Source organism: Podarcis tiliguerta (genome assembly GCF_965153285.1).
Source record: "Podarcis tiliguerta genome assembly, chromosome: 3".
Taxonomy (NCBI): Eukaryota; Metazoa; Chordata; class Lepidosauria; order Squamata; family Lacertidae; genus Podarcis; species Podarcis tiliguerta.
In genome coordinates this window covers 90,103,316-90,129,433 of record NC_139536.1, presented here as the reverse complement: position 1 = coordinate 90,129,433, position 26,118 = coordinate 90,103,316, and the positions used below count along the sequence as shown (strand labels likewise).

Below are 26,118 nucleotides of genomic sequence, written 5' to 3'. Positions count from 1 at the left end.
CTTTAAATGTATGATGTGGATTTGACCAAAGTGTTGACGTCAATTAAACTGCTCCACTGTGAGGGAGGATCTGCTGTTATTCATTTGCAACTGAAGGAAGCTATAGTTCTGGATCCAGAAAGCTGGAAAAGCAGAGAGTGAAAAGTAAAAAGAAGAGAAAAGAAGATAAGATAAAATGCTAACGGAAAGGGCAAAGCAATTTTTAACTTTCAGACAGAGTAAAAATAGGGGGCTAATTAGCAGTCTGTCTCCAAGGGGAACATCTTCAGCACTTGGAAAAAAAATCCATTATTAGACGTTATTCAAATCATCTGAAGGCTAACTGGGAAAATTACTTATCGTATTATAGATTCCAAGGAGAGGCACTGGTACTATTGGTGCAAACTGGTTAGCACACCCGTTTCGTTATGGGCCTTATAGCTTTGTCCTCATGTTTATGAATTAATATCTGGGTTTTGTAATCACAAAGTTGCCTCAACTGGATCGCACTTAGTGTTTTACACCTCACCCTGCCAATAACAGTCACCCTCTTCCCCCTGTTCAAGCCGTTACTAGGGAAGTATAAGAAATACGATTCAGTTCACATTTAAAGGCACTTCTGCACCTTCCGAAACTTGTGTGATTTTGCAATTCCATATACCTTGCAGCTTAGGTAGTTGAATATATTTTTGTATTCTTGAGTTTTGTCATGGCTTAAGGCCAACACAAACGCACAGGAACTGAACTGATTTTTATTTTAGCACATACAGTATTGAAAGAAATGCTCTCCAACTGAGGCCTAGCTCTCACTGAGTCAGCATAAATGGGTTTGGATTACACCTGACTGCATACACCTTCCATACCAAAAAATAAAAAGGAATCCTTGCATATAGAAAACTAGCACATCAGGGAGATGGAGTCTGGCTTACCCCTCTCCTTGGCAGTGTGCTGTTTTTGTGTGTGCAGATGGTGCTGTATTTTTCCAAAGAGACTCTTCATGCTTTAAAAATACCATGGAAAAGCCCAGAGTACATCTACCACTCTGTAAAAAGACTGACTTGTGTTGGATATGCTGAACTGATCTTTGCCTTGAGACCTAAGACCTTCTTATTTTGCAACAAATTATTCCCCTTATATGTTCTCGAATCATGTAGTGTTTGCTGAAGGGAAAAAAACTTCCTACTTTCCCCCTGAGAAATGATGAACCTCATTCAAGCCCATTAAGTGAAGCGAAAATAGATACGCTGTATTGAACTGTAAAGGACAGGAATCAAAACTCCTATATGCGTCCAATACAGTGCAATCTGCTCAGAGAGCAAACAGCATATGAGCCCTATTTGTAACAGAGGAAACTGTGAAAGGGTTGTCACCATCTCATTTCTTTCCAATAAACACTTAACTCTCCTTTGGCAGTTGCCTGACAAAGCCCTCAGCTCATTTTTGTGCAAAGTCTTTGGGTGGCAGGGGTGACAGAAGTATTTTCTAAAGTTCCCCCATAATAATTATTTCATTAACCACCTTTCAAGACCCATTAGTGGAAAGCCAGGCTAGCAATATTTCAAAGTACAGTAATGCATACTTTTAAATCCCATTTATTTAACTATTAACAACAAGTTAGATGCCTGTAAAAATTCTCTAGGTGACGTGCTCCTCTATAACAAAATCCGAAGTGGAAAAGGACATACATACAGCAAATGTGAAATCAGCAGAGATATCAGGTATGGTTTAGGTGATGTTTTGTTTTTAAAGATCTGAAAGCGAAAGTCATCGGCATGTACATTGTGCCAAACAGATAATGCATAAAGTGACCCTCATTTTGAGCCTGTCTTGTTTGAGTTTGGAAGTAAGTAAGTTTGATCTCAAATCTGACCTATTCGTTACTAATATGCACAGTCCTTCAACTTCAAAAAAAATTTTTTAAATAGCAGCATGCAATTCAGAAATACAAAACTTAGGCCAGCTGCACGTCAGAGGATAGAAAACGAAAAGGCATTTAATGGTTCTTTCTTGACATATTCCTGTTTGTGTGCAATGTGGTTATTTTAACTGTTTTTTTTGTGTGTGTGTTTTGTTTTTTTGCAATCCCCCAGAACAATGTGCTATTGGTATCATTGCCCTGACTAACTTTGGAGTTGGCTGTCCTCAGTATCCTCAGTCCCTCTCCCTCCCTAATATATCCTACAAATGTCAGTATTCTTCCACTGTGGGACCTCAGATATCATTAGATGACAAACCCCCTCATCCCCAGATAGCTTAGCCAATGGTCATGGATGATACGACTGACCCAAAATTGGAAAAAAACTCTGCAATACAGGAAAGGGTTTATGGCCCAAACATGTCCAGACTTCTCTGCATCATGGAGCAGCTCCCTCATAGAGCTGAAGTGGTACTCTTGTCAGCGTCACAGATGTGAAAAGGATTCCCTGAAAGAAGGCAGAAAGTCTGAAAACACTGTTTGTTATGTACTGAAGTTCTCACCCTGGGCCAGCAGGGGGATACTGTAGATAGTTATGCAAATAAGGGATCGAAAGTGACGTTCAGTGATTGGATAGTTTTAGAAAGTTGTTACAATTATGTGTACTGGAGCTCTATATAAGCAGGCTGACTGAACCCTTCAGCTCAGTTCTGTTCTGGCCTCTGAATAAACAAGAGCTGTTTGATTAAGTGCTGTGTCGTCTGATATGTTCACCCACAACTTAACACTGTTTTAGGATGAAGTTTCTCTAGGCACTATTGCTCTCCAGAAAAATATTGCTCTGAGTAGGAATGGGCAGATGATAATAAGCTGGTGCCTTTTGGGGGCGCTGCTGCTGTGAGCCTCTCCATAGGTAGGCTCAGGTTGTATATATGTTCAAATAAATCATACATCATAAAGACACTATAGTCTCCGTTATGCCTCATTCCTGAAGGAAACACAAAGCCGGGTTAAATGTCAAGACCCTGGAATCTCCTGCACCGCTCATCGGAGACAAGAGATTGGACTGTACTGTTAGGACACTGTCCTATAAAGGGGCCTAGAAACCTTATAAATAAATATAATGAATTAATTAATTCACAGGGTTGTTGGGAATTGTTGTATGCCTGACTTTTTTTTTTTAAGGATATAAATATGTTAATTTATATAATACTATAAATAGTTTGATTGCCTGGTACCCACCAAGCCATGCAGAATATGCCATCCTTCTTATTTATTTTTTAAATCACCAAGTACGTTTGTAATAGCTTGCCTTTATATGAATATAAGGGGTTGGAAGGTACAGAGTAGACCGTGATCCTAGTCGTCAACATAGTTGTCTCTGGTAAAAAGCTACCAAATTTAAGAAGCTATCTCTAGTAAAATATGCACAGCGGGTTTAGAAAGTTTACAATCTGCCACAGTACATGCTCGCTCTCTTTGCCTCTGTTGATCACTTCAGAACTTTTTTGGGTGGAAAATGATAATAGAGAGTGTAAATTTAATAATTCTAACCAAACCAGCCATGTATGGTGACCCACCAGGGCCAACTTCTGCTCTTAACATTTCCTCAACGAAGCGTCCCAAGCTGCACACACACACACCCTGGTCATAGGTGGACCTTTTCCTTTAAAAAAGGAACACAGCCATTTTGATTTCCCAAAAAGCCCTGGAGTAATGCTGTGGGCACCATCTGCTCTGGTTGCTCTTCTCTCCCACTTTCCCGACATAAAGAGGGGGGGGGGGAACACTCACAGAGTACTGTATATTCAAGTTATGTCTTCATAACAAACCAGAAAAAGAAATGGATTGCCGGTTACTTGGCGTTACCAACAGTGGCCTTGAAAGATCCATCAAACAAGGCACTGCAGGATACAGCAAAGCTATAATTCTTATGTTGCCTGGCTTTTAACTGCTCTGAGGAGAGATGGTTTTATTCCTCCAGAGTTGACTCATTTCTATTTCATATTTTTTTTAAAAGGTAAAACAAAACCCCAGACAAATCCAGAGTGATCTGAAGAGACACAATTTTTTTCTGGTGACCGATGGGAATCTTTTGCACACTCAAAATGATTGCTCAATCCATTCTCTTGTAAACTGTCCAGTTCTAGGGAGATGACAGGCTAACTATGTTATGCAGCTCCCATGAAATCTATAACCAGAGGCCAAGCCAAGCAGCTCCTAGAGATTATAAAACCATTAGCAAAGATAAACTGCAGTTGCTACTGTGGAATTCTTAAATAACCCCAAGCATGCAAGAGAGGGGAACCATTGCTTCCAGGTATAAAAGGTAAAGGTACCCCTGCCCGTACGGGCCAGTCTTGACAGACTCTAGGGTTGTGCGCCCATCTCACTCAAAGAGGCTGGGGGCCAGCGCTGTCCGAAGACACTTCCGGGTCACATGGCCAGTGTGGCATCGCTGCTCTGGCGAGCCAGAGCCGCACACGGAAACACCGTTTACCTTCCCGCTAGTAAGCGGTCCCTATTTATCTACTTGCACCCGAGAGTGCTTTCGAACTGCTAGGTTGGCAGGCGCTGGGACCGAACAACGGGAGCGCACCCCGCCGCGGGGACTCGAACCGCCGACCTTTCGATCGGCAAGCCCTAGGCGCTGAGGCTTTAACCCACAGCGCCACCCGCGTCCCTGCTTCCAGGTATAGATATAGATATATATTTAAAAAACACACAAAAGCACCAGAGTAATCTACATTAAATATTCTACCTACATTGCATATCACTGAATACTAGCTGCTGGGAATAGCTGCTGAGTAGAGTTGTTGCACTTAGGTCTTGCTTGTAGGGTTGCCCCATGTCCAGAATTTCCCTGACATAGCCACTGGAAACAGTGTCCAGGTGGAAATAGCTCAAACAGGCATAGGCAAACTCTGGCCCTCCAGATGTTTTGGAACTACAATTCCCATCATCTCTAGCTAAAAGGACCAGTGGTCAGGGATGATGGGAGTTGTAGTCTCAAAACCTCTGGAGGGCCGAGTTTGCCTATGCCTGAGCTAAAACGTCCAGGAAAATCTGGATGTATGGCAACACATGTCGGCAGTGTCGTTTTGGGCGATTTCCCTTAAAAATAGCTCAACAACTTCTTCTTTTTCACTTACAGGCTTCCCATGGGCATCTGGTTGGCCACTGTGATAAGAGGATACATACACTTCAGGTTACATATGCTTCAGGTTACAGACTCCGCTAACCCAGAAATAGTACCTCGGGTTAAGAACTTTGCTTCAGGATGAGAACAGAAATCGTGCTCCGGCAGTGCGGCAGCAGCAGGAGGTCCCATTAGCTAAAGTGGTGCTTCAGGTTAAGAACAGTTTCAGGTTAAGAACGGACCTCCAGAACAAATAAAGTACTTAACCTGAGGTATCACTGTACTGGACTAGATAAGCCTTATAAAAATAAAGGTTTTATAAGGTCCTTTTGAAAGAAAAAAAAATCAAAAATCTAATACAAGGTAGATTGCAGGCATCACAACTCAGCTCATACAGCTGATACAGCAGGGCTCATACAGCAGGGCTCTTCTACTATTTTTATACTCTAAAACATTGTCTCTTTTCCTTCTAATTTCCTTGTCTTTTATTGGGGAGGATTGCCCCATTTTGCAATTTAGAAAGAAAATAAAAATTCAATGAGAAGAAATTTATTACAACAGAAATGTGTGGCAATAAAACACACACACACACACACACACACACACATGCCAGGAAAAGAAACTGACATGGGGCAATTCAAAGAGCGGCTATTCAAGGGGGAATTGCTCACTAATTCCCCAGTGTGGATAAAACTAGCTGAACCTGCAAATAAAGTTTAAAAGGCATGGGAGCCCTCAGTCCTAAAGATCCTTAATAGCAACTTGCATGTCCGCATCAGAAAGGCTGAAACTAAATTTTATCCCCACCCGCAAAAAAGTCACCACAATCAGGTCTAAAAAAAAAAAAAAAATTGGAAAGAAAACTGTTAAATTCATGTTGTGCAAGTGCTATAGCCTAAAATCAACAAGGATCATGTGACATACTCAAGAGTAGGAAGATTATTTTAAAATTTATCTTTTGATTTTAAGTGTCAAAACACATTTGTCTCATATTTTTCTTATGAAAAATAAATCTTTGCAATCACCAAGAAAGTGAAATGAATTGCTTGAAATGAACCTTGTGTTATTCACTGCCTGGGGAGAAAGGCCTTTCGTATAAACAGGCTTTGGATAACACTGGCAGAATTGACAATGGTGCAATAGCTAGGTCTGTTTTCTCCTGATATCAAGCTGCCTTCCTGATGAGGGGAGCTGATTCTGTTCATCACTGTAACAGCTCTGAGGGCCATCTGCAGTTCAGCAGGGTTAGAAGCAGCTAATGGCTTGTTTGACCCTCCCTTGGTGAATCAAAGGCTACACTCTGTTCCTCTGGTAAGCCAGAGGGAGGATAATTTCAGAAGAGTGCGATGCACTTTAACAGGAAGGTTGCCTTCCCCCGACCTCTGGAAATTACACCAAGAAAATGAGAGACATTTATTTCCCCACTTTCTAAAAATAAAAGCCAGCTGGTTACAGGTAAGAAAAAACATGTCTGTTTCAAAACTCTTTGACATTACAACTGCCTGCCATTTTTACCCCATTTCTGATCTATGTTGTGAGTTTCCTCCTCCCCTCATAAATCGAACACATATAGCAGCTTTCATCAGCATGGTGCCCCCCAAAGTTTTGGGACTACAACTCCCATCAGCCCAAAGGTTGCTGAAGGCTCCATATTGAATGCAATATATTCCACTGGCATTACAATGGCATAATCTCCCGGTTGTAATGTTAGTTAATTGCTCAAGTAGAATCCTTCGTTATAAAAACATGTCTAACGAAAGCCTATCTCTATATTTTTATTCGGCAGATGCTTTCATAATAGCTTGCCTCCTGACTTTGACTGCATGATTAAATTCAGCATGTAAGGTATGGCATTTAAATAAAAAGGGACTTAACTCTAAATGTCAGCTGGATTCAGAACATCCTAGATCCTAAGGGAGCATGTAAATTTGTGGTCCTCAACTGCTGACTGATACCCAATTATCTTAATGGAATGCAACTGTGGAATTCTGAGTTTGTACCATCACCTTCCGCGGGACCAACCCAGACATAATGCATAATTATATCAAATGTGCTTTTTAGTCCATTGTCCCACGGGAGCCCCAACCAGGAGTTTCCCTCCATAGGCAAATTCCTTTGGGAGTGCGGTAATCTTCACCGGGACCACAGCAAGGGGGAAAGGGCTAAATTCACCCTGCTTGCACAGTATGGTCCCACCTACCTATGCACATTAAATGCAATCCAGTATTTAACCCATCAAGCTCAGTATTTCTCTAAACGGAATAGACAGGACCCTCCAGGGTTTCACACAAGGGGTCTCTCCAAACCCTACCTGAATCTTTTACATGCATGATGTGCTGCACCACTAAGCTACAGGCCTCTATGTGTACAGCACCCTACCCCCTATCCTCAATACTGGCCTTTTAAGGTATACTGCTTCTGGAAATTGAAGTTGTATTTCAGTCTGGTGTCGAGAGCCAGTGTGGTGTAATGGTTAAGAGCGGTAGATTCGTAATCTGGGGAACCGGGTTCGCGTCTCCGCTCCTCCACATGCAGCTGCTGGGTGACCTTGGGCTAATGACACTTCTCTGAAGTCTCTCAGCCCCACTCACCTCACAGAGTGTTTGTTCTGGGGGAGGAAGGGAAAGGATAATGTTAGCTGCTCTGAGACTCCTGAAGGGGAGTGATAAAGCGGGATATCAAATCCAAACTCCTCCTCCTGTCTAATAGCTGCTGATGGAACTAACCTCTCTAAATTTCTTTGATTCTCCCCCCCCCCTTTTAAAGCCAACTAACAGAGGCCACCAGCACATTTTGTGGCAGTGAGTTCCATAAGTTGGGTAACATTTTCCTGCCCAAGAGATGTAAATAGAATAGTTATTGAGGACCTCACTAGTAACTGTATCTGAGAAATATTCCATATTTCTGATGTTTACATTTACATATACATCATAGACTGGCCACGTGCTGGGGGTTTTTCCAGCTCAAGAGTCAAAGAAAGTTGTTAGACTGAGGCAGGAGATGAGGGAAGACAACCATATCTGAAACACTTTTCCTCTGAAAAATATAATCTTGCTATTTAGGACAATGTTGTTTTTTCCTGGCTGATTCATATGGCTCTCCTGTGAACTGATCGCAAGGTTATCAGTAATTACTGTCAAATTAATGTATCCAGCTGGCTCTTTTAACCTCCATTAGCTATATAAATATGATGGCAAAGCAGGAGCCTAGCAGCCTATAAAGAGATGAGAATTCTGAGGATGGCAAAATAAAGGTTTTATAAGGTCCTTTGGAGAGAGAAAAAATCTAAATCTAAAACACAGTAGATTGCAGGCATCACACTGGCTCCCTGCAGACTTGCACATCAGGGATCACTTACTGGAATAACTTCTTATTCCGGTTTCCCCTTTTCTCCAGAGCAATTTCCCGTTGTTTCACTTCTTGCCACTAGCCATGATTTCACAGTACATGTGCAGCAGCAAAACTATGGTTCATGGAAATGAGATTCCCTTTGAATCATGGTTTGCAAACTCAGGTTAAACCATGGTTTCAAATCAGATTTATGAGAAAATCATGGTTTGCACTAACATAAATGTTGACTGGGCAGGCCTACACTGAAATGAGCTTCTGCTAAATGTTTTTTTTAAAAAAACTTACTCTTAGTCTTTCTCTCCAGAGTTGCACCGTTCCATTCGGAACTGAACTGAAATGACACTGTTTCCGTGACAGATTACTTCATAACGTTCTCACAGCACAAGCCACGCTGAACTAAATGATGTTTGTGCCTTAGGCTGTAATATTTGAAGTAATTACTGTTGTTTAGCATCAGTGGAACTAATCTAGAAGATAATAGATACACAGACGGTTGTCTACTTCCACTGCAGCCCAAAAAAGGGCTGTGTAGAATTCCCCCTTAAATTGTTAAAGTTTGTGGGAGGCAAAAACTTCAGCAGTGTAGGAGGTGCTACTCCTTATTTTCTGCTACACATATCTGGCTTGGGCATGGCAGCTGGAATGCCCACTAAAATGAAATGATATTGGCCTCCACAGATATGGAAACGGCACTTGAACACTATACAAACTTGAAATATTTGCATCCTCCTTGCCAACAATTCTGTTCTTCCCTGAAAGCTTTGGTTTGCAAGCTGGAACAGATCCAAGAAACTTGCAGCTGCTGAAAATTGGCATTTCCTCTTCAGTATTAAATTACACCACTATTAATCATTTGCAGTATAAGTTGGATCCATCTTAAAAGTGACTTCATCAATACAGTATGTCCTGACGTGCTCATATTTATAACTCACCATACCACAAGAGAGCTTAAGGACAGTATCTACACACACAGGGATTATCAGCTAATCTGTTTGTCCAGGTTTAGAGCGAGTGGCAGGGGCAAAGTCACCCAGGCCACATTCACTACATATTGTCGTACACCACCCCAATCTCTGAGTGGTGCGATATTCCAGGTGTTCTAGACGTCTACCCAGAGTTTGTCTTTCCTTTTGGAACGAGGCACAAATAGCTTTATGATATATGGTCTATTTACACACACACACACACACACACAATCTGAGCCTACAATGGAGGGGTTCACAGCATTAGCAGACGCGAGTGGGGAACGTGTTCAATCCACCTGAGCAGCCATTGGGGTGGGGAATGTATGAGTAAACCTTTAAAAGAAAAAGCTTTATTAAGTGCTAAGCACATATTTGTTTAAGCATGATCACACACCTATGTCACCCATGTCATAATGCCTTTGACATAAGTAAAATGCTTAACATCTGTATTGGATCAGGATGTAGACTGGAAGTGTTTCATTAGGGGGAGTGACAGAGTCCTAGAATGGCAGCGACTGGAAAGGTGTTTTCTCATATCTTTTTTTAAAATTAGCATTATAGTGTGATAGCACTGTAACACTTCGGTTTAAGCAGCATTTTGCTAATACTGAAGACTGGATTAGAAATGTTCAATTAGGTGAAACACCCGAATGTTGCTGAAGCAGCAATGACCAGATGGGATTTTATAACACCAAAACATTGTTTCATTTATGAGGCTGTGTTTTCCTAACATATTAGAAGAAGAAAGAGGAGAAGCTAGAAAAGCATTCTACTGCTAAGCACTTAGTTTGGAAGCATCGCTAACGCACAGCCGCTGTTGATCGTTTTCTCTTACCTATGCCTTGTCCTAATGAAACTGCACAGTATTTGAAACAACCCCCTTCAAAATGAAAGGGAGAGCAACGTGTTTCAAGGTCACTGATTATAGTGTTTTATTTCTCAACAGTTTTCAGCAATACACTCCTCGGTACTTGTTTTCATGGCCTAACAGATGCTGCCTCTGTATAATAATTATACCCTTGTTAACGAACGGGAAGAAGATTTTAAATGTCTGTTGCCTTTTATTCTGAAAGCATTTATTTAAAAGTGCCATTGATTCTGCTTATTTTTTAAGCTACATGATCAGCAGGGTTACATGGTTTAGTTGGAAATAGGGTAGGATTCTGGTTCGCTATGCAATTTGGAGCAACCCTCCCCATTTGGCACCCGATGGATCATGCTCAGATAGGAATATCGACATGTAGATTAGATTGGAGCACAGGTTGTCACAATTTACATTTACGTGAGGGGGCCCAAAGGCTTCCCAGATTCCTTCTTTCCTTTAAACAACAGAGGCAGCTGGAAAGTGACTCCAAAGCACCTGGAAACAGCAGTGTGTTATGACATGCCACCCCTTCCTGGGTAACTGTACAGAGCAAAAGAGGTCTGCTCCCAATTTCTGACGGGAGCCACTATCTTTCTTTCCCCCTGTACCATCCCTGGTGGCTTCCAGGCCACTTTGTAAGTTCTTCAAATCAGCTTAAATCTCCTTAAAGTGTGCAGAATTTTAAAGACCTTTCTGAAAAAATATGCATGGAATAGACTTAGAATCATAGAATTATAGAATCATAGAGTTGGAAGAGACCACAAGGGCCATCGAGTCCAACCCCCTGCCAAGCAGGAAACACCATCAGAGCACTCCTGACATATGGTTGTCAAGCCTCTGCTTAAAGACCTCCAAAGAAGGAGACTCCACCACACTCCTTGGCAGCAAATTCCACTGTCGAACAGCTCTTACTGTCAGGAAGTTCTTCCTAATGTTTAGGTGGAATCTTCTTTCTTGTAGTTTGGATCCATTGCTCCGTGTCCGCTTCTCTGGAGCAGCAGAAAACAACCTTTCTCCCTCCTCTATGTGACATCCTTTTATATATTTGAACATGGCTATCATATCACCCCTGGCTACTCGTATGTTTAGTCCATCCTTAGGTGTAGTTCTTGCTGGACTGAACCACCTCAACTGGTGGTGGTGGGCTCATGTATTTTCCTTCTCCCTGCCACACTAATTTTCTGCATGGGAGAAGGTTTTCCTATGGGAGCAAAATTGAACTGGCAACCCTTAGGGATGGGGGGCAATGTGATTCACTTCACATTTAAAGGAGAACTTACTTGCTAACCCCAACCTCTCTCACCACCAAAGGAACACAGGTGAACAGCAGAGAACCTGCACGAGCGACGCCAACACAAAACCCCACATATATTAAGTAAAATAAAAACATTGCCCCCCCGCCCCCACTCACCTTCCCGCCCCCCACCTCTTTCTCCATTTTCTTCCTAATGCCTCAACAAAAGAAACTGATCCATAGAAAATGTTATTTGGAGAAGAGAGAGAGAGAGAGAGACATTGCACATACTTTTGTAAACCAAGAAAATCTTTAACAAAAATACATTTTTTTTAAAAAGGAGAACTTACCAAATCCACACTTTCTGAAACACAGCCATCTTTCAAAATTTACACTTCCCTGAATTTTGCAATGTAGTTGGGTCCAGTCAAGTAACGTGTACCAAAAATGCATATACAGTGGTGCCCCGCAAGACGAATGCCTCGCAAGACGGAAAACCCGCTAGACGAAAGGGTTTTCCGTTTTGGAGGTGCTTCACGGGACGAATTTCTCTATGGGCTTGCTTCGCAAGACGAAAATGTTTTGCGATTACTGGGGTTTTTTTTTCTCTCCCCACCCCCTTTTTCTAAGGCACTAAGCTGCTAATAGGCCTTTAGCAGCTAATCCGCTAATCCCTTAAGCCTTTAATAGCCGCTAATAGCCGCTAAACCGCTAATAGCGCTAATCCGCTAATGGGCTTGCTTCGCAAGACGAAAAAAACGCTAGACGAAGAGACTCACGGAATGGATTCTTTTCGTCTTGCGAGGCACCACTGTACTAGGGTGTCAGGGACTACCTGGATGAGGAAGAGCCCCCCCCCCAGGTATGACACAGATGATAATGACTTAGACCCTGGATAGTGGGGGTGGGACACTGGGGACTAGTCTGCGGAAGGGAAGAGCTGGGAGGTGCTAGAAGCAGGTGGTGATCAAGTGGGATCAGGAGAAGGAGGGCCTTTCTAGGACAGGACTGGGTGCTGAGAGTCTGAGTGTAGACTTAGGCAGAGAGGAGTTAAGAGGTTGCCCCTGCTGCCCGGCAGCTAGATAGTCCTAGTCTTTCTGGGTCTCTTCCTCTCCTGACACCCCACTCAAAGAGAGTCCTGCACGTTACTAAGCAACAGGCCAGATAGGCCCAGAGGAGAAGTTCAGCCCCTCGCCACAGTCTATGTTTACTTGAGAGGGATCCGGAGTGAGGGGGTAGAGGGGGAAGGCGGGGCCAGTGGTCAGTTCCAGCAACGTCTTCAGTGAGGTAAGATGAGCAAGAGGAACTCTGCTGTGTTGTTTACTTTCTATGAATAAAAGCTTAATTGCGTTCAGTGTCTCAAGTTCTTTCCTGCCCTATGGATGACCTGTACTCACCTGACAGCTCCCTGACAAAGTGTGCATAAAAATGCATTTATTAAGGGAAAACAACATATAGAAAAGCATTATACATGGGGGAATTGCTCTGCAAAGATGCATTTATATTAGACAAAAGTGCATTTGAAAATGTGTATGTAAGGAGAAATTCACACCAAAATATGCTGTTGAATTTTCATGGGGACTTTTTTAAAAAAAATGTAAACATTAAGTGGAAATGTGAAGAACTGAACTGAATACTGTGTAAGATGAAGCAGTTGCTGTGCAGGCTGAACGTCCAACTCACGAGCTTCATGGTACAGGACTGAGCACATTTGAAAGAACTAACTGCTTACGTTTGTTGATCCAAGCTTACCCAAATACCACAGCAGTTATTACTAATAATGCCTAAGGCATTTACTCATATAAATGCTTGACAAAAAGCAGTTGCTGTTTCTATGAGTGTCTAAAAGTGCAAAGTGAGACTGTAGGTGGAGAATGCAGTAATGCATCTGACAAAACAATGAAGAAGTCAATATCTAAACAGCTAATTTCGCCTAGTATGAAGGACCTTCCGACTCTGTCGTCTGTGCTATATAAATCTAGCCTGGAATGACAGTGACTTTGAGGTGGAATTCAAACGCTCCTCTGCTTTTATAGCAAGGTCACATTGTTGGGGTGTGATGTTGGCTGGCCGTAGATGAATCAGCTGTTGCTGGTGCCTGGGCAAAAAGCCTCAAGCCCTGAATCCAGTGGATGTACCATGCAATGATGACAGGAGAAACCAGGCAGGCTGGTGTAACTCAATCTGGATGCTCATTCAAAATGTTAAATTATCTTTGCAAAGGGATAGAAGGCTTAGAAGGATTTGCAAGAGGCTCCCCTGGGCTGTGACCTTTCTTTTTCCTGAAGAGAGGGGCAACAGCTGGCTCCTGCTTTGGGGAAGGGGGTTGGGAATGAACCTGAAGATGAACTAGAAAACTAGAAACCATTCTACATTCTGCCGCCCAAATGAACTTTTTTTGCGTTTAGCTCACCCAGCAATTATGGAGAATATTTTCAGGTGTAGTTCAGAGATTTTTGAACTTCATTCAAATGAACTAGTTCGTTTCAAGCACTGGACCTGACTAGCAACCACATTGGGGGGGGGGGTTCTTTAAATTAACTATCAGATGTGGGGGTCGAATAGTCATTGGCACAGTGGCATATTCAGCAGGAAGGTCTAAGCTATCCTTCCTAACTGTGATATCAGTACAGTGGTACCCTGGGTTACATACGCTTCATGTTACAGCCTCCGCTAACCCAGAAATAGTACCTTGGGTTAGGAACTTTGCTTCAGGATGAGAACAGAAATCGTGCTCCGGCAGTGCGGCAGCAGCAGGAGGCCCCATTAGCTAAAGTGGTGCTTCAGGTTAAGAACAGTTGCAGGTTAAGAACGGACCTCCAGAACGAATTAAGTACTTAACCCGAGGTACCACTGTAAATTCCTCCTGTCCTGGCACAGCAGTCTCCTCCATGCTATCTGTGGCATGGTGGCAATGATTTTTTTTACAAAGATCACAGCTCAATCCTACCTGCCCTATGTGCCACAGTGCTTTTGACTACCCCTGCAACACCTGGTAATTTAAGTTTTTTAAAATGTTATTGGTGTCATGTTTAGTCAGGCCTGAGACTATCCCTGACTTGGCTGATAGTATGTGAGAGTCACATACTGCTTTCAGTCCTTTTTGAGAGAAATGGGAATTCACCCTAGGGAGAAGTGAGCACCCTGCTCTCTCTCTCTCTCTCTCTTTTGAAGAGGGTTGTTTGCAAGGTAATGTAAAGAGCTGTTTCCTATATCCACTTTTTAAAAAAAAGAAAATATTAAAAATTTCCAATCAAAGCTAATGATATATTCCAAATTATACAAATTATCCAATAATCAAATATTGTGCCTAATTATCAATTATTATTGTTTTTTAGCTAACTTCTCATGCTTCCAGATCGAATGAATCCTTATCATCAAACTGCATTTCAAAATATTACAATAATTCCCTTAATATCCACTTTTTTTTTACCTTTGAAGGACTCTGAGCAGCAGCAGAGTCATACTCTAATAAAGGGAGTGGGAATTTTCTTCACCAACCAGGGCTCCCCCCCCCCCCCGTCAGAACTCGCTGAAACTCAGTTCTGGCACCTCTCAGGTGGATGCCATTATAAGGGAACAAGGGAGGCGTTCTTGGTGAGTTCTGGCACCTCTTTTTTCTAGAAAAAATAGCACTTCTGAGACCACCCACATTCCCTCCTTGGATAATCTTCTAGGGACTCCATGCTAGGAGCAGTGGGCGGGGCCAGAAACGAAAGTGGGTGGAGCAATGGATGTGATGTTTACCTTTGTACTGAAGACTGTGTTCCAGCACCACAAATGTCAAGCATTTCTACATAGACACACACATACATCTCTGCATCCTCCCATCCAGGCAAACAAGGAAGCCAAATATGGCAGCGCCTACAAATCATCCCATAAGGTATAGCTGGGCTTGAAAAGGCCTCTTGGAGCAAACATAAATGTTACAGCACTCAAGTGCAACCATCTAGCATGGGTCCACGTGAACATTCTCGCAAACCAGCCTTCGGTCAGTAGTACTATCTCCTTGCTGCATGGTTGCGAACATGGCCTCGGGGGAGATGTCGGCAAATAACAGCTCTGCCTAATTAGATACTTATCTGAAGATAGACAGCTCTTTCGTATCAACCATCACGTCACAGAGAACATCAACTTTACGTTTCCCAAGAGAGTAAATTTCCAGCATCTGCCTAGGGCACGGCTAGAGATGCTTTTGTTTGTTGAATTAATCTTCTAATGATGACATTCGTAATTGCTTCATGGTAAAACAGAGGAAAACCATCACACGCTATGTATTCATTAGCAGAAATTGCCGGCCTGTAGATAGGATATCCGCTTGATGGGGCAAAATGTTAATGGAGAGAAAGGCGGCAGCAAAGGGAACGTTAAAAGGCAAAAATAAAAATGCAGGTGGTCCAATTAGTAGCAAAGTAGCCTTTGCCAAACTTGTGCCCTCCAGATGTTCTGAAATTTAATTCGCATCAGCCCAAGTCAGTAGGTCTTTGGGCTCATGATGACACTTTCCATCAGCTGCTATAAATTGTCAGGGGTATCCACCACCAAAATCCTCAGTAATATCACGTGGCTGCAACTGACATGTGAATGGTGTACATTATTCAGCAGTAAAAAGGACAAAAGGAGAGCCCTGATCTAGTCCAACATCCTGTTCCATAGTACGTAGCCCACCGGATGCTTCTTGAGAGGTTGACAGGTAGGAACATGGGCATCAAAGTGCTCTTCAGTTCATGTTCCCCAGTTAAGTTTACATGTGTGATGTTTAGAAATACAGTCCAGGTTCCCTATTAGTTTCACCATATCAATAGCTGAAGTAGTTCTGTCTCAGGTTCTTCTGACAACTTGTTTCTACAGGCTAGGTCTCCCTCTAAATACTTGTTTGCTCTAAAGTTGTTATACTAAAACAAGATTTTGCTTCGAACGCCTGCCTATATTTTTCACGGCCCATGAAGAACCTTAACATGTGAAATCCGAGCTTTGTAGTAAAACTTCTACAGACCTCAGTGGTGGCATTCAGGCTCTCAAATTTCAGTGGTGCCTGGGCGAAGCTAAAATTCGGTGCCTCCTTTGCCGCCTCTCACGCTTCGTTCTACAGTATTGTTTTGGCACCCCGTGCATTGCGGCGTCTGGTGGAGCCACACTGAAACTGCCTCTGCAGATGTAAGCAGCAACTGTCAGGTTGCTATTGCAAAAGCCTCGCTCACCACGTGGCAATGACAAGACCAAGCCACCACATTGGTGAGGATGCGAGGTTGGGTCGTTTGCTGCCCTGATTGCATTCAGTCCTTTAGAAATGAAATTCCATTTCACCACGACCAACAAATCCCATCATGGAGTGCTGTTTTGTTATCGGAGGGACAACAGCAAACCCAGCAAAAGGGAAGTAGATTGTTAACAAGTACAAAGTTGGGGGTTACAAACATCAGAAACTGAAATCTCGAGGCACACAGCTCAGGCCAAACAAAAATTCAGAAACGTCAGCTACGTCAAGTTTGCTGGGGAGGGATGAACTGGAACTTTCTGGTTGATAGTACTTTTTTTTGTAATCAACTTAACTTCCCCAGCGTCTCATGAGGGTAAAAGGGTTGTAGAGGGGTGGGGTCACTCACACAAGCCCTGTCCCTAATAGCGCCCCCCAAGCACATCCCCTCCCCCAATTCCACTACCCTGATTCCAATCCCTTTCCCCAGTAGTTTTTAAAGAACAACATAAATGTCAGGATATCTGACTGCAGCTCTCTGTCTCTATCTAGTTTTGCCTACTCTTTAACTCCAGGGTTGGGGGTTCGAACCCCACGTTGGGTGAAAGATTCCTGCATTGCATGGGGTTGGACTAGATGACCCTCAAGACCCCTTCCAACTCTACGATTCTGATAACTACCCTGGGTGGCAAATTATCAACCAGCACCTGCCTTAGTTACAAAATCCAGTCTTAAGACAGTCCATTTTAATTTTGTTTATTTCCTGAAGAATGATACTGACAGCTCAGGATTGGATGTCAATTCTCATTTGGCTAGCAAACACTGAATCAGTAATTCTAAAGCTTTGGTTTTAAAATGCTAGTTGTGTTCTACAAAGTGCTTCAGGTTTCTCTATTCTGGGGTTATAATTATTCCCTCCACTAGCCATGGCCAATTGCATATGAAATGCCATGAAATCAGAGAAACCTTAAGGCGCATACATAAAGGAACTTGTGCTGCCTGCTAATGTGTGATATTTTTGGTCCAGTACTTTGGATTTAAAGTGTTATGAGGAAACTAACCCTGAAGCTGGAGGAAATTCAGCCTATGTGAGAAATGCAGCAACCGACTTAAAATTCTTTCTAGAAATGTATGCGAATAAATACATATAATGTAATGAATATATATATATAACCAACTAACAATTAAAAACATAGGAACAATATATAGTGGCAGGCCTTCTGCACACAATACAGTGGTACCTCAGGTTTCAGACGCTTCAGGTTACAGACGCTTCAGGTTACAGAGTCCGCTAACCCAGAAATAGTACCTCGGGTTAAGAACTTTGCTTCAGAATGAGAACAGAAATCGTGCTCTGGCGGCGCGGTGGCAGCGGGAGGCCCCATTAGCTAAAGTGGTACCTCAGGTTAAGAACAGTTTCAGGTTAAGAATGGACCTCCGGAATGAATTAAGTTCTTAACCCGAGGTACCACTGTAATATACAGTGGTACCTCTAGTTGCGGACACAATCTGTTCCGGGGTGCTTTTTGCACCCCGAAAAGTCTGCAACTAGAGCGGCACTTCTGTGCAAGCGCGGAGCGCGATAGAGAGCTTCTGTGCATGTGCGAAGTGCGCTGAATGCCTCTGCGCGTGCAGCAAAACCCGGAAGTATACACATCCGGGTATGCCGCGTTTGCAACCCGAAAATCCGCAACATGAAGGGAACATAACAAGAGGTATGACTGTACATTATCTGCATTCTGGCTGTATACACACCACATATTTAAAGCACATGACATACCTCAAAGAATTCTGGGAATGGTAGTTTAAGGGTACTGGGGATTGTAACTCTGAGGGGCAAACTAGTTTGCCCAGAATTCTTGGGTGGAAGTCAAAGGAGGAAATAAGATCCCTGATTGGCACAAAGCTTACTGGGCAACCTTGCATGTTTGTCTCAACCTTATTTACCCCACAGGGATCTTGTGAGGATAAAGTGAGAGGGACCTGTATGAATGCTCTGGATGAAAAGTGAGGTAAATGTATTAGATTGACAGACAGAATAATATATATCTGCCAAGAAGATGATTAATTTGCCCTGGGGAAGAAAAAAGAACCTTTAAAAAAAAATCCATAATTACAGCACATTTTCTTTATACATCTATTTCTACCTATAGCTATGTATCTTTGCAAATAACTGGTACTTCCAGATGAAATTGTACATTTAATGGTATGAGTAAGATGCAGAAACGTTTTAGGAAGTATGCACCATATGTTTCATGCCTTGCTTTTTGCTTGATTTATGGAATTATTTATAGGACCATGCCATAATTAATTATTTTGTTCAGAGCATCCCACAAGTGACAGTAATTATCCAGCAGTCTAGCTTTTTCTTTTACATTTTTTCAATCCCCCACACTGGTAAATTTGATATAAAAAAAGAGGAAAGGGGGGTTGGATCGCTCCTGTGCAAAGAAAATTATGGGTGCGTGGGCACAGCATTGCTTTAGTTTTTTGTTTTGGTACCTTGTTATGCCAATGTCCTCAGAGACTTTGCAGAGAAATTGAAGGCAGGGGAATGAATAAATAAATGAATAAGTGACACAGAAAATACAAACTGTATTGAACTTGGCTTGTGTTATGTGATAATTAACTCCTAATTCAGGTCACATCCATGCCATGCATTTATAGCACACAGCTTCCCCACAAAGAATCCCAGGGACTGTATTTTACCCCCACAGAGCAACAATTCTCACCACCCTTGGGGGAAAAACACTACAGTTCCCAAGATTCTTTGGGGGAAGCCATGTGCTTTAAAAGAAGTTTGAAAGCAAGTTTGCTAGTGGGACACTGCATGCTCGTTGCACAAATGGCAAGGGAGACTTTGCATTGGTGTGAAGAATTTACAATGTGTTGATTTTAACTGGTCACACTTAGAATGTTGACTTTGCAAATATCGCTTCTTGGCTTATCAAGTGCAGCTCCTCAAAATCCACTGGACTTTGCAAACGTGTTACATCTGTCATGCATTCAGCATTCCTTCGAATGAGCTTATATGCTTAAATTAGCCCAGCAAAAACTTTTGCGTGGTTATTTTAGAACCATCTATCATTAACATGTCAGATAGGAATCAGAAGAGCTTTCTGTAGGCCATGGGCTTTTTAAAAAGGGAAGACATTTACAGTGGGGAGGGAAGGACATTGCAGAGGGAGTAAAGGACCCCTGGACAGTTAGGTAAAGGTAAAGGGACCCCTGACCATTAGGTCCAGTCGTGACCGACTCTGGGGTTGCGCGCTCATCTCGCTCTATAGGCCGAAGGAGCCGGCGTTTTGTCCGCAGACAGATTCCGGGTCATGTGGCCAGCATGACTAAGCCACTTCTGGCGAACCAGAGCAGCACACGGAAATGCCGTTTACCTTCCCGCCGGAGCAGTACCTATTTTGCACTTTGACGTGCTTTCGAACTGCTAGGTTGGCAGGAGCAGGGACCAAGCAACGGGAGCTCACCTCGTCGTGGGGAGTCGAACCGCCGACCTTCTGATCGGCAAGTCCTAGGCTCTGTGGTTTAACCCACAGCACCACCCACGTCCCTAAGTGCCACCCGCATCCCTGGACAGTTAAGTTCAGTCAAATTTGACTATGGGGTGTGGCGCTCATCTCGCTTTCAGGCTGAGGGAGCTGGGTTTGTCAGCAGACAGCTTTCCGGGTCATGTGGCCAGCATGACCAAACCGCTTCTGGCACAACGGGACACCGTGATGGAAGCCAGAGCGCACGGAAACACTGTTTATTTTCCCGCCATAGCGGTACTTATTTATCTACTCACGCCAATATGATTTTGAACTGCTAGGTTGGCAGGAAGGCAGGTCAGTCCAGCATCAGCATGGACCCCTGGACCGCTTCTGGGGTCTCCGCAGCCTGGCATGCCCTGCTGCTAACACTTCTCCGGCCCACAGTGCAAACACCTTCTTATTTCCAACCAGAAGCACTGCATCAAACTGGGGGCAAAACCAGATGAGATAAAACATGCCTGCCTCATTCACATGTGAAGCACAGAAATGGGAGGCCTTCAAGAGAGATTGCCACCGGCTTGTGTGAGTTAGCAGTCTCCAAGCTACACTTGAGTAGATCAACCACGTGAGCCACCCTTTTTTTAGGGCAAGTTGGCCCTGGTGCATCTCTGGGACTGACTCAGAGCAAACTAGGCATCACATCCTTCACACAATTAGGAATGGCCAGATTTTTTATTTTTTAAAATAGTGAATAGCAGGAGCAGAGGCCTCCAGACCAGATCAGGCCCATGGCAGGGAGGGAAGGTGGGATATAACCCTTTGTCCGACTGTGGTCCTGGATTCCCTCTGCAACTGCCATTTGAATTTGGGGTGCGTAATGGCATAATAAAAATGAGCAACCAAATTAAACCATGCTATTAAGGATGCCCAAACTATAGGGCCAACATGCCTGAAAAATGTGGTTGCTTTGGCTTCTTTTTTGTTTGTTTACCTAGCGGGTTGAAAGCACACTGGCCTGGAGCAGAGGATGTTGTTGTTTTAACCACCAACTGCAAGCAATTTATTTGTGTGGCTCTCTTGACTGGTCATTGAAAACAAGCCCCAGAATTTAGCAAAACAGGCTCATTTAACATCACAAAGGGAATGATTAAAACCCACTGCGTTATTATGAGCCTTTCATGTACCCTGCGTGAAATAACTTGGAGAGCACAACAAACAGAGGAAGTGCTGCATGAAAACTTCTGCAGCTGAATTTCTGCTCGGTGTGTCTTGGACCAGCTATTGGCGCCCAAGTTCTGTTGTGACATACACTCATTCATTTTATTTATTTCATAAAACTTATACATAGCTTGATTGTGTAAAAACAAAGAACCAAACCAAACCAAAAACCTCAAAGCAAGATCCCTGTCAAGGACTGGTAAAATTGCCCACTTGATTGAGGTATCGTAAGAGACAGCAAAATATGAATTCAGTTTGATATAGAAAAAAATTAACCATTAGTGTAACTGATCTCTGCAAGGGTCGCAACAACCCAAAGGCGGAAACTCAACTGCGCTCACATGGTGGAAGGTTGTTCTGAAAACTTGCCCACTGCCAAATTCTCACTGTAGCTAAGAACAGAATGCCTCATAACGTCTACTCTTGCACTGAAATGAATCTGTTCCTCCACCTAGTTGGCTTGAGTTGGACGTAGTTTCTTCTTCAGAGAGAGACAGGACTGGTGCCGGTAAAAAGGAGGAAGCAACAACATTTTGGCATCCCATGATGTAAATTCCTCTTCGAAAGCAAAAAAAAAAGTCTGTCCTTAATGCATTACCAACTTTTCTCCCCCAGATATATTCTATGGTCCTTAAACACATTATATATAAATGCTTCTTTCCTTGAATGTTCAAGAATATGTACCCCCGACCCAATAATAAACATGCAAAAAAGGAAACCGCACTGTACATCCCTAGACACCCATCAATGGTATTTAATCCCCACCTTGCAGTACTGCTCCTGTTTTTACTGCATTTCACCAGAAGAGGGTAGAGTTTGGAAAGCACTTGCCGGCAGCCTGGAAGTCCTATTGTGCTTGTAAACAGCAAGGGGGATAACAGCACAACTTTATCCTTCGCACACTTCAAGCCCTTGTGTGAGGGAGCTGCTGCAAAACTCCAGAATACCTTTGTAGCAAAAGACACACAACAGAATTCCCTCTGTGAGCCTCTCTGAAGCCAAGACATCACAAAAGCAGCTGATGGGACTTGTCCCTTTTTTCCTCTCTTTCTCTCTCAGAACTGTTTCGTTCACTTTTGTTGTTATTTAGCCATAAGGGACTTATTGTAGGAACCAGAATCTCCGATGGCAAATCAATGCCATTTCAGGAAATAAAGAAAAGCTGAAAACAGCAATGGGTGAGTTTCCTTAAGTGTTCCTCTGCCTCCCTGTCTGTCTCTCTCTCTCCCCCACACTCCTCGTTCAAATCTATTGGAGCAATCGCTGCTAGTCAAACAACCGCGCTCTCTCACTCGCAAGCAGACAGATGACTTGCCTCCCCACTGCAGCTTGTTGCAGACTTCGCAAGGTTTCGCAGCCTGCAGGTTTTCCTTTTGAAGTCTATTTTTCCCCCTAGTCCTGTTCAAAGTCGTTGCCACTTAAGGTTTTGCTAATGAACAGCTGACTTGATTTATCGCAAAGCTTCTCCCGTAATAATCTGTGGGAGGAGAAGGCTGTTGGAAACAAGGCAATAACGTTAAAATGGCAGATGACATTAGTTTTCAAGAGCTGGAAAGTGACGGGTCAGAGAACAGTGAAGAAACAGAGATTGTCGTCAATGTCGGCGGGGTGAGGCAGGTGCTGTACGGAGACCACCTCAATCAGTATCCAAACACGAGACTAGCAGAGCTTGTGAACTGTTTATCAGGGGGATATGACACCATTTTCTCACTTTGCGATGACTATGATCCTGGGAAGAGAGAATTTTACTTCGACAGAGATCCGGATGCTTTTAAATGCATAATTGATCTGTATTATTTCGGGGAGGTTCACATGAAGAAAGGGATATGTCCCATTTGTTTTAAGAACGAAATGGAGTTTTGGAAAGTGGATCTCAAATTCCTGGATGACTGCTGCAAAACTCATCTCAGTGAAAAAAAGGAAGAGCTAGAAGAGATTGCCCGCAGAGTCCAGCTGATTTTGGATGACTTAGGACTGGACAGCTCCGAAAACAGCTGGAAAAAATGCCAAAAGTACATTTGGAAATTCATGGAAAAACCAGAATCTTCGTACCCGGCTAGAGTAATAGCAGTCGTGTCTTTTCTACTCATCCTAACCTCGTCGGTAGTGATGTGTGTGGGGACCATCCCAGAATTGCAGGTGGAGGACTCTGAAGGAAAATCTGTTGAGCACCCGGTGCTGGATAAGATTGAGACAGCTTGCATAGTCTGGTTTACTCTTGAGTACGTCCTCAGACTCATCTCATCCCCTAACAAATTGCACTTTGCTCTTTCTTTCATGAACACTGTCGACATATTCGCAATACTTCCCTTCTATGTCAGCCTGATATTGACCCACTTAGGTGCCAGACTGATGGAGCTAACGAACGTGCAGCAAGCCATCCAAGCGCTTCGGATCATGAGGATCGCAAGGATTTTCAAGCTGGCACGGCACTCCTCAGGTCTACAGACTTTGACCTACGCTCTTAAAAGAAGCTTTAAGGAATTGGGGCTCCTCCTGATGTATTTGGCCGTTGGGATATTTGTGTTCTCTGCCCTTGGTTATACGGTAGAGCAGAGCCACCCCGAGACGATGTTTAAGAGCATACCCCAGTCCTTTTGGTGGGCCATCATAACCATGACCACGGTGGGTTATGGGGACATTTACCCAAAGACCACGTTGGGCAAGCTCAACGCTGCCATCAGTTTCCTTTGCGGGGTCATAGCCATTGCACTCCCGATCCACCCTATCATTAATAACTTTGTCAGATACTATAACAAGCAGAGAGTGTTGGAGACAGCTGCCAAGCACGAACTGGAACTGATGGAACTATATGCAGGCGATAACAAGAAAGGTGGAAGCCCCAGATGTGAAGCTGCATCTCTTCTGGAGGCAGAAAAGGAAGATCCCCGGTGGAGCAGCCATCTCAGATTCTCCAACAGTGACACCTTCATTCACCTCCTGTCAGATAACCACCACCGAACCAGACTTCAGAGCTGTAAGTAGCCTGTGAGTATGCCTCCATTCGGTGGAAATCTGGAATACAAGTGACAATCTCGTCTTGAAATAAGAATAAAAGGGACTCCTTTGAGGTCAGCCGCTCTTTTTCATGTGCATATATTTATACATAGGCAGACATATATGTATGTATATGTATGTGTGTGTGTGTGTGTACACACACACACACACACACTCTTCAGCAACTCCATCTCAGCTTAGTAAGCCATTGTTTATAAAACACAAGAACACAATGAATGTATGGCCAAATATAAGAACTGCATCCTAACTCAGATCCCTTTGTAAACATTTCAAAGGGGTCAAAAAAAGCATACCAGTCAGTATATATAAAACGACTTGGATGTAAATTCTTATAGAGTCAGAAAAAAAATGTATGTATAATAATAAAGGGGGGTGGGAAGAGAACAACGCTCAAAAAGCAAGTTCTGTCAAATGTTTCTCTAGTTGGGAAGTGCTGCTTGAAAGAAAAATTAAACTGAACTGTCACTTTATGTTCTGCCTAGCAAAATGCTGCTTGAGATGTATGATGCTCTGGGAGATAAAGCAAATGTAAAGAAGCCTCTGAACCTTAATGTTTGGAGAATTCCACCTTCGTTTTTAATAGAGAAAAATGTTTATTGCTCAGATTTTTTGAAAGAGAAAAGGATGAAGAGCCAATGTGTTAATGATAGAAATATAACAGCAAATAAAAAAGTATTGATTAAAATGCAGTGGGCATGATTTTCTTTAAGTAACTTCCTTCAGTTCTTCACAGGGAAGTTGCATACTATATATATCCCAAAGTTGAACACTTACCAAAGCCTGTGAGCATTCTAAATCTTTCAAAATAAATATTAAGTAACCGCAATGTATATTCTACTTATAATGATCAACTATTAGTACAGCAACACAGCACTTGATTTCTTAAGATGAGGAAAGGAATTTTGTGTGCCTAATGTCCTGCGTTTCATCAGTACAGCGCTGTATATCATTGGGCAATTTATGATGTGATGTATTTGGACAGCTAAGTAAAGCATCTTGGAAAACCAACAGGATTTTAAACTGCCCAGGCTATCCCTGCTTTACATTGGAATGGCTTTATGATGCTTAGAACTTCCTGGCTCAAATGCAGTGGTGCAATTGCTGTACAAAATGCAACTGGCTGGCTTTCCCCCTATGGGGGGCACAATCAAGGGGGCAAAAAGCATAAAAGCCTGCCAATCCAAATGGGTGGAGAGAAAACCCATGCCAAATTGTGTGTTTGTTGCCATGCGTCTGGAATTTCCTGGAAATAGCTGGGATTCAGCTGTGAATTTCCATAAAAAATAGCTCAAACAACTTCTTTTTTAAAAGAAAAATAGCTCAACAACTTTGGCCCAAAAAAAACGCTCAACTAGTTTTGTGTCCGGACTTTTACTTTTTGAAAATATGGCAACCCTAATCAACATTTCCATTATTGTGGGAGTGGATTGGGTATTGGGTGCCCTGAAAACAAATGCATAAGAAAGAAGGCAACAAATGTATGTACGCACCACTTCCCACCACACTTTAACATGTTATGGCATTGTGTTCACCTGAAGAATGTGTCTGTGGTTTCAATGTAATTGTTTGGAACTGGGGGTTTGAAAGCACTTATTTGAATAACCTCATTCACATTTCCTTGGAACTTTCCCCCCACAAAGTAGCCATGTTAGTCATTCTGAGGATCTAGACCATTGGTCGGCAAACTAAGACCCAGAGGCCGGATCTGGTCCAATTACCTTCTGGATCCGGCCTGTGGATGCTGATCGTTTG

At 42.9% G+C, this 26,118-nt stretch overlaps 2 protein-coding genes across 3 annotated transcripts in view; one reads left to right on the top strand and one right to left on the bottom strand.

Moving 5' to 3' along the window:
* LOC310673405 (uncharacterized protein) overlaps positions 1-26,118 on the bottom strand; it is a gene marked incomplete at its 5' end in the record, with an annotated part of 126,288 nt that overhangs the window by 11,236 nt on the left and 88,934 nt on the right. The gene's annotated exons all lie outside the window — the stretch shown is intronic.
* Positions 20,127-25,055, top strand: KCNF1 (potassium voltage-gated channel modifier subfamily F member 1). Of its 2 annotated transcripts, XM_083431697.1 has the most exons (2): positions 20,127-22,712; positions 22,835-25,055. In XM_083431697.1, exons 1-2 carry the CDS (start codon positions 22,655-22,657, stop codon positions 24,331-24,333), a joined length of 1,557 nt encoding a protein of 518 aa, XP_083287823.1. In that variant the 5' UTR covers positions 20,127-22,654; the 3' UTR covers positions 24,334-25,055. The 2 variants fall into 2 exon arrangements, with proteins under 2 accessions (XP_083287823.1, XP_083287822.1); XM_083431696.1 differs by lacking the exon at positions 20,127-22,712 and having other exon boundaries at positions 22,731-25,055.

What these genes read in the sequence shown, in the direction of transcription:
- KCNF1 (XM_083431697.1), top strand. Translation starts at nt 22,655, where the DNA reads ATGACTTGCCTCCCCACTGCAGCTTGTTGCAGACTTCGCAAGGTTTCG. An exon ending in CAAGGTTTCGCAGCCTGCAG is followed by an intron (nt 22,713 to 22,834) that starts GTTTTCCTTTTG and finishes AATCTGTGGGAG; the next exon opens with GAGAAGGCTGTTGGAAACAA.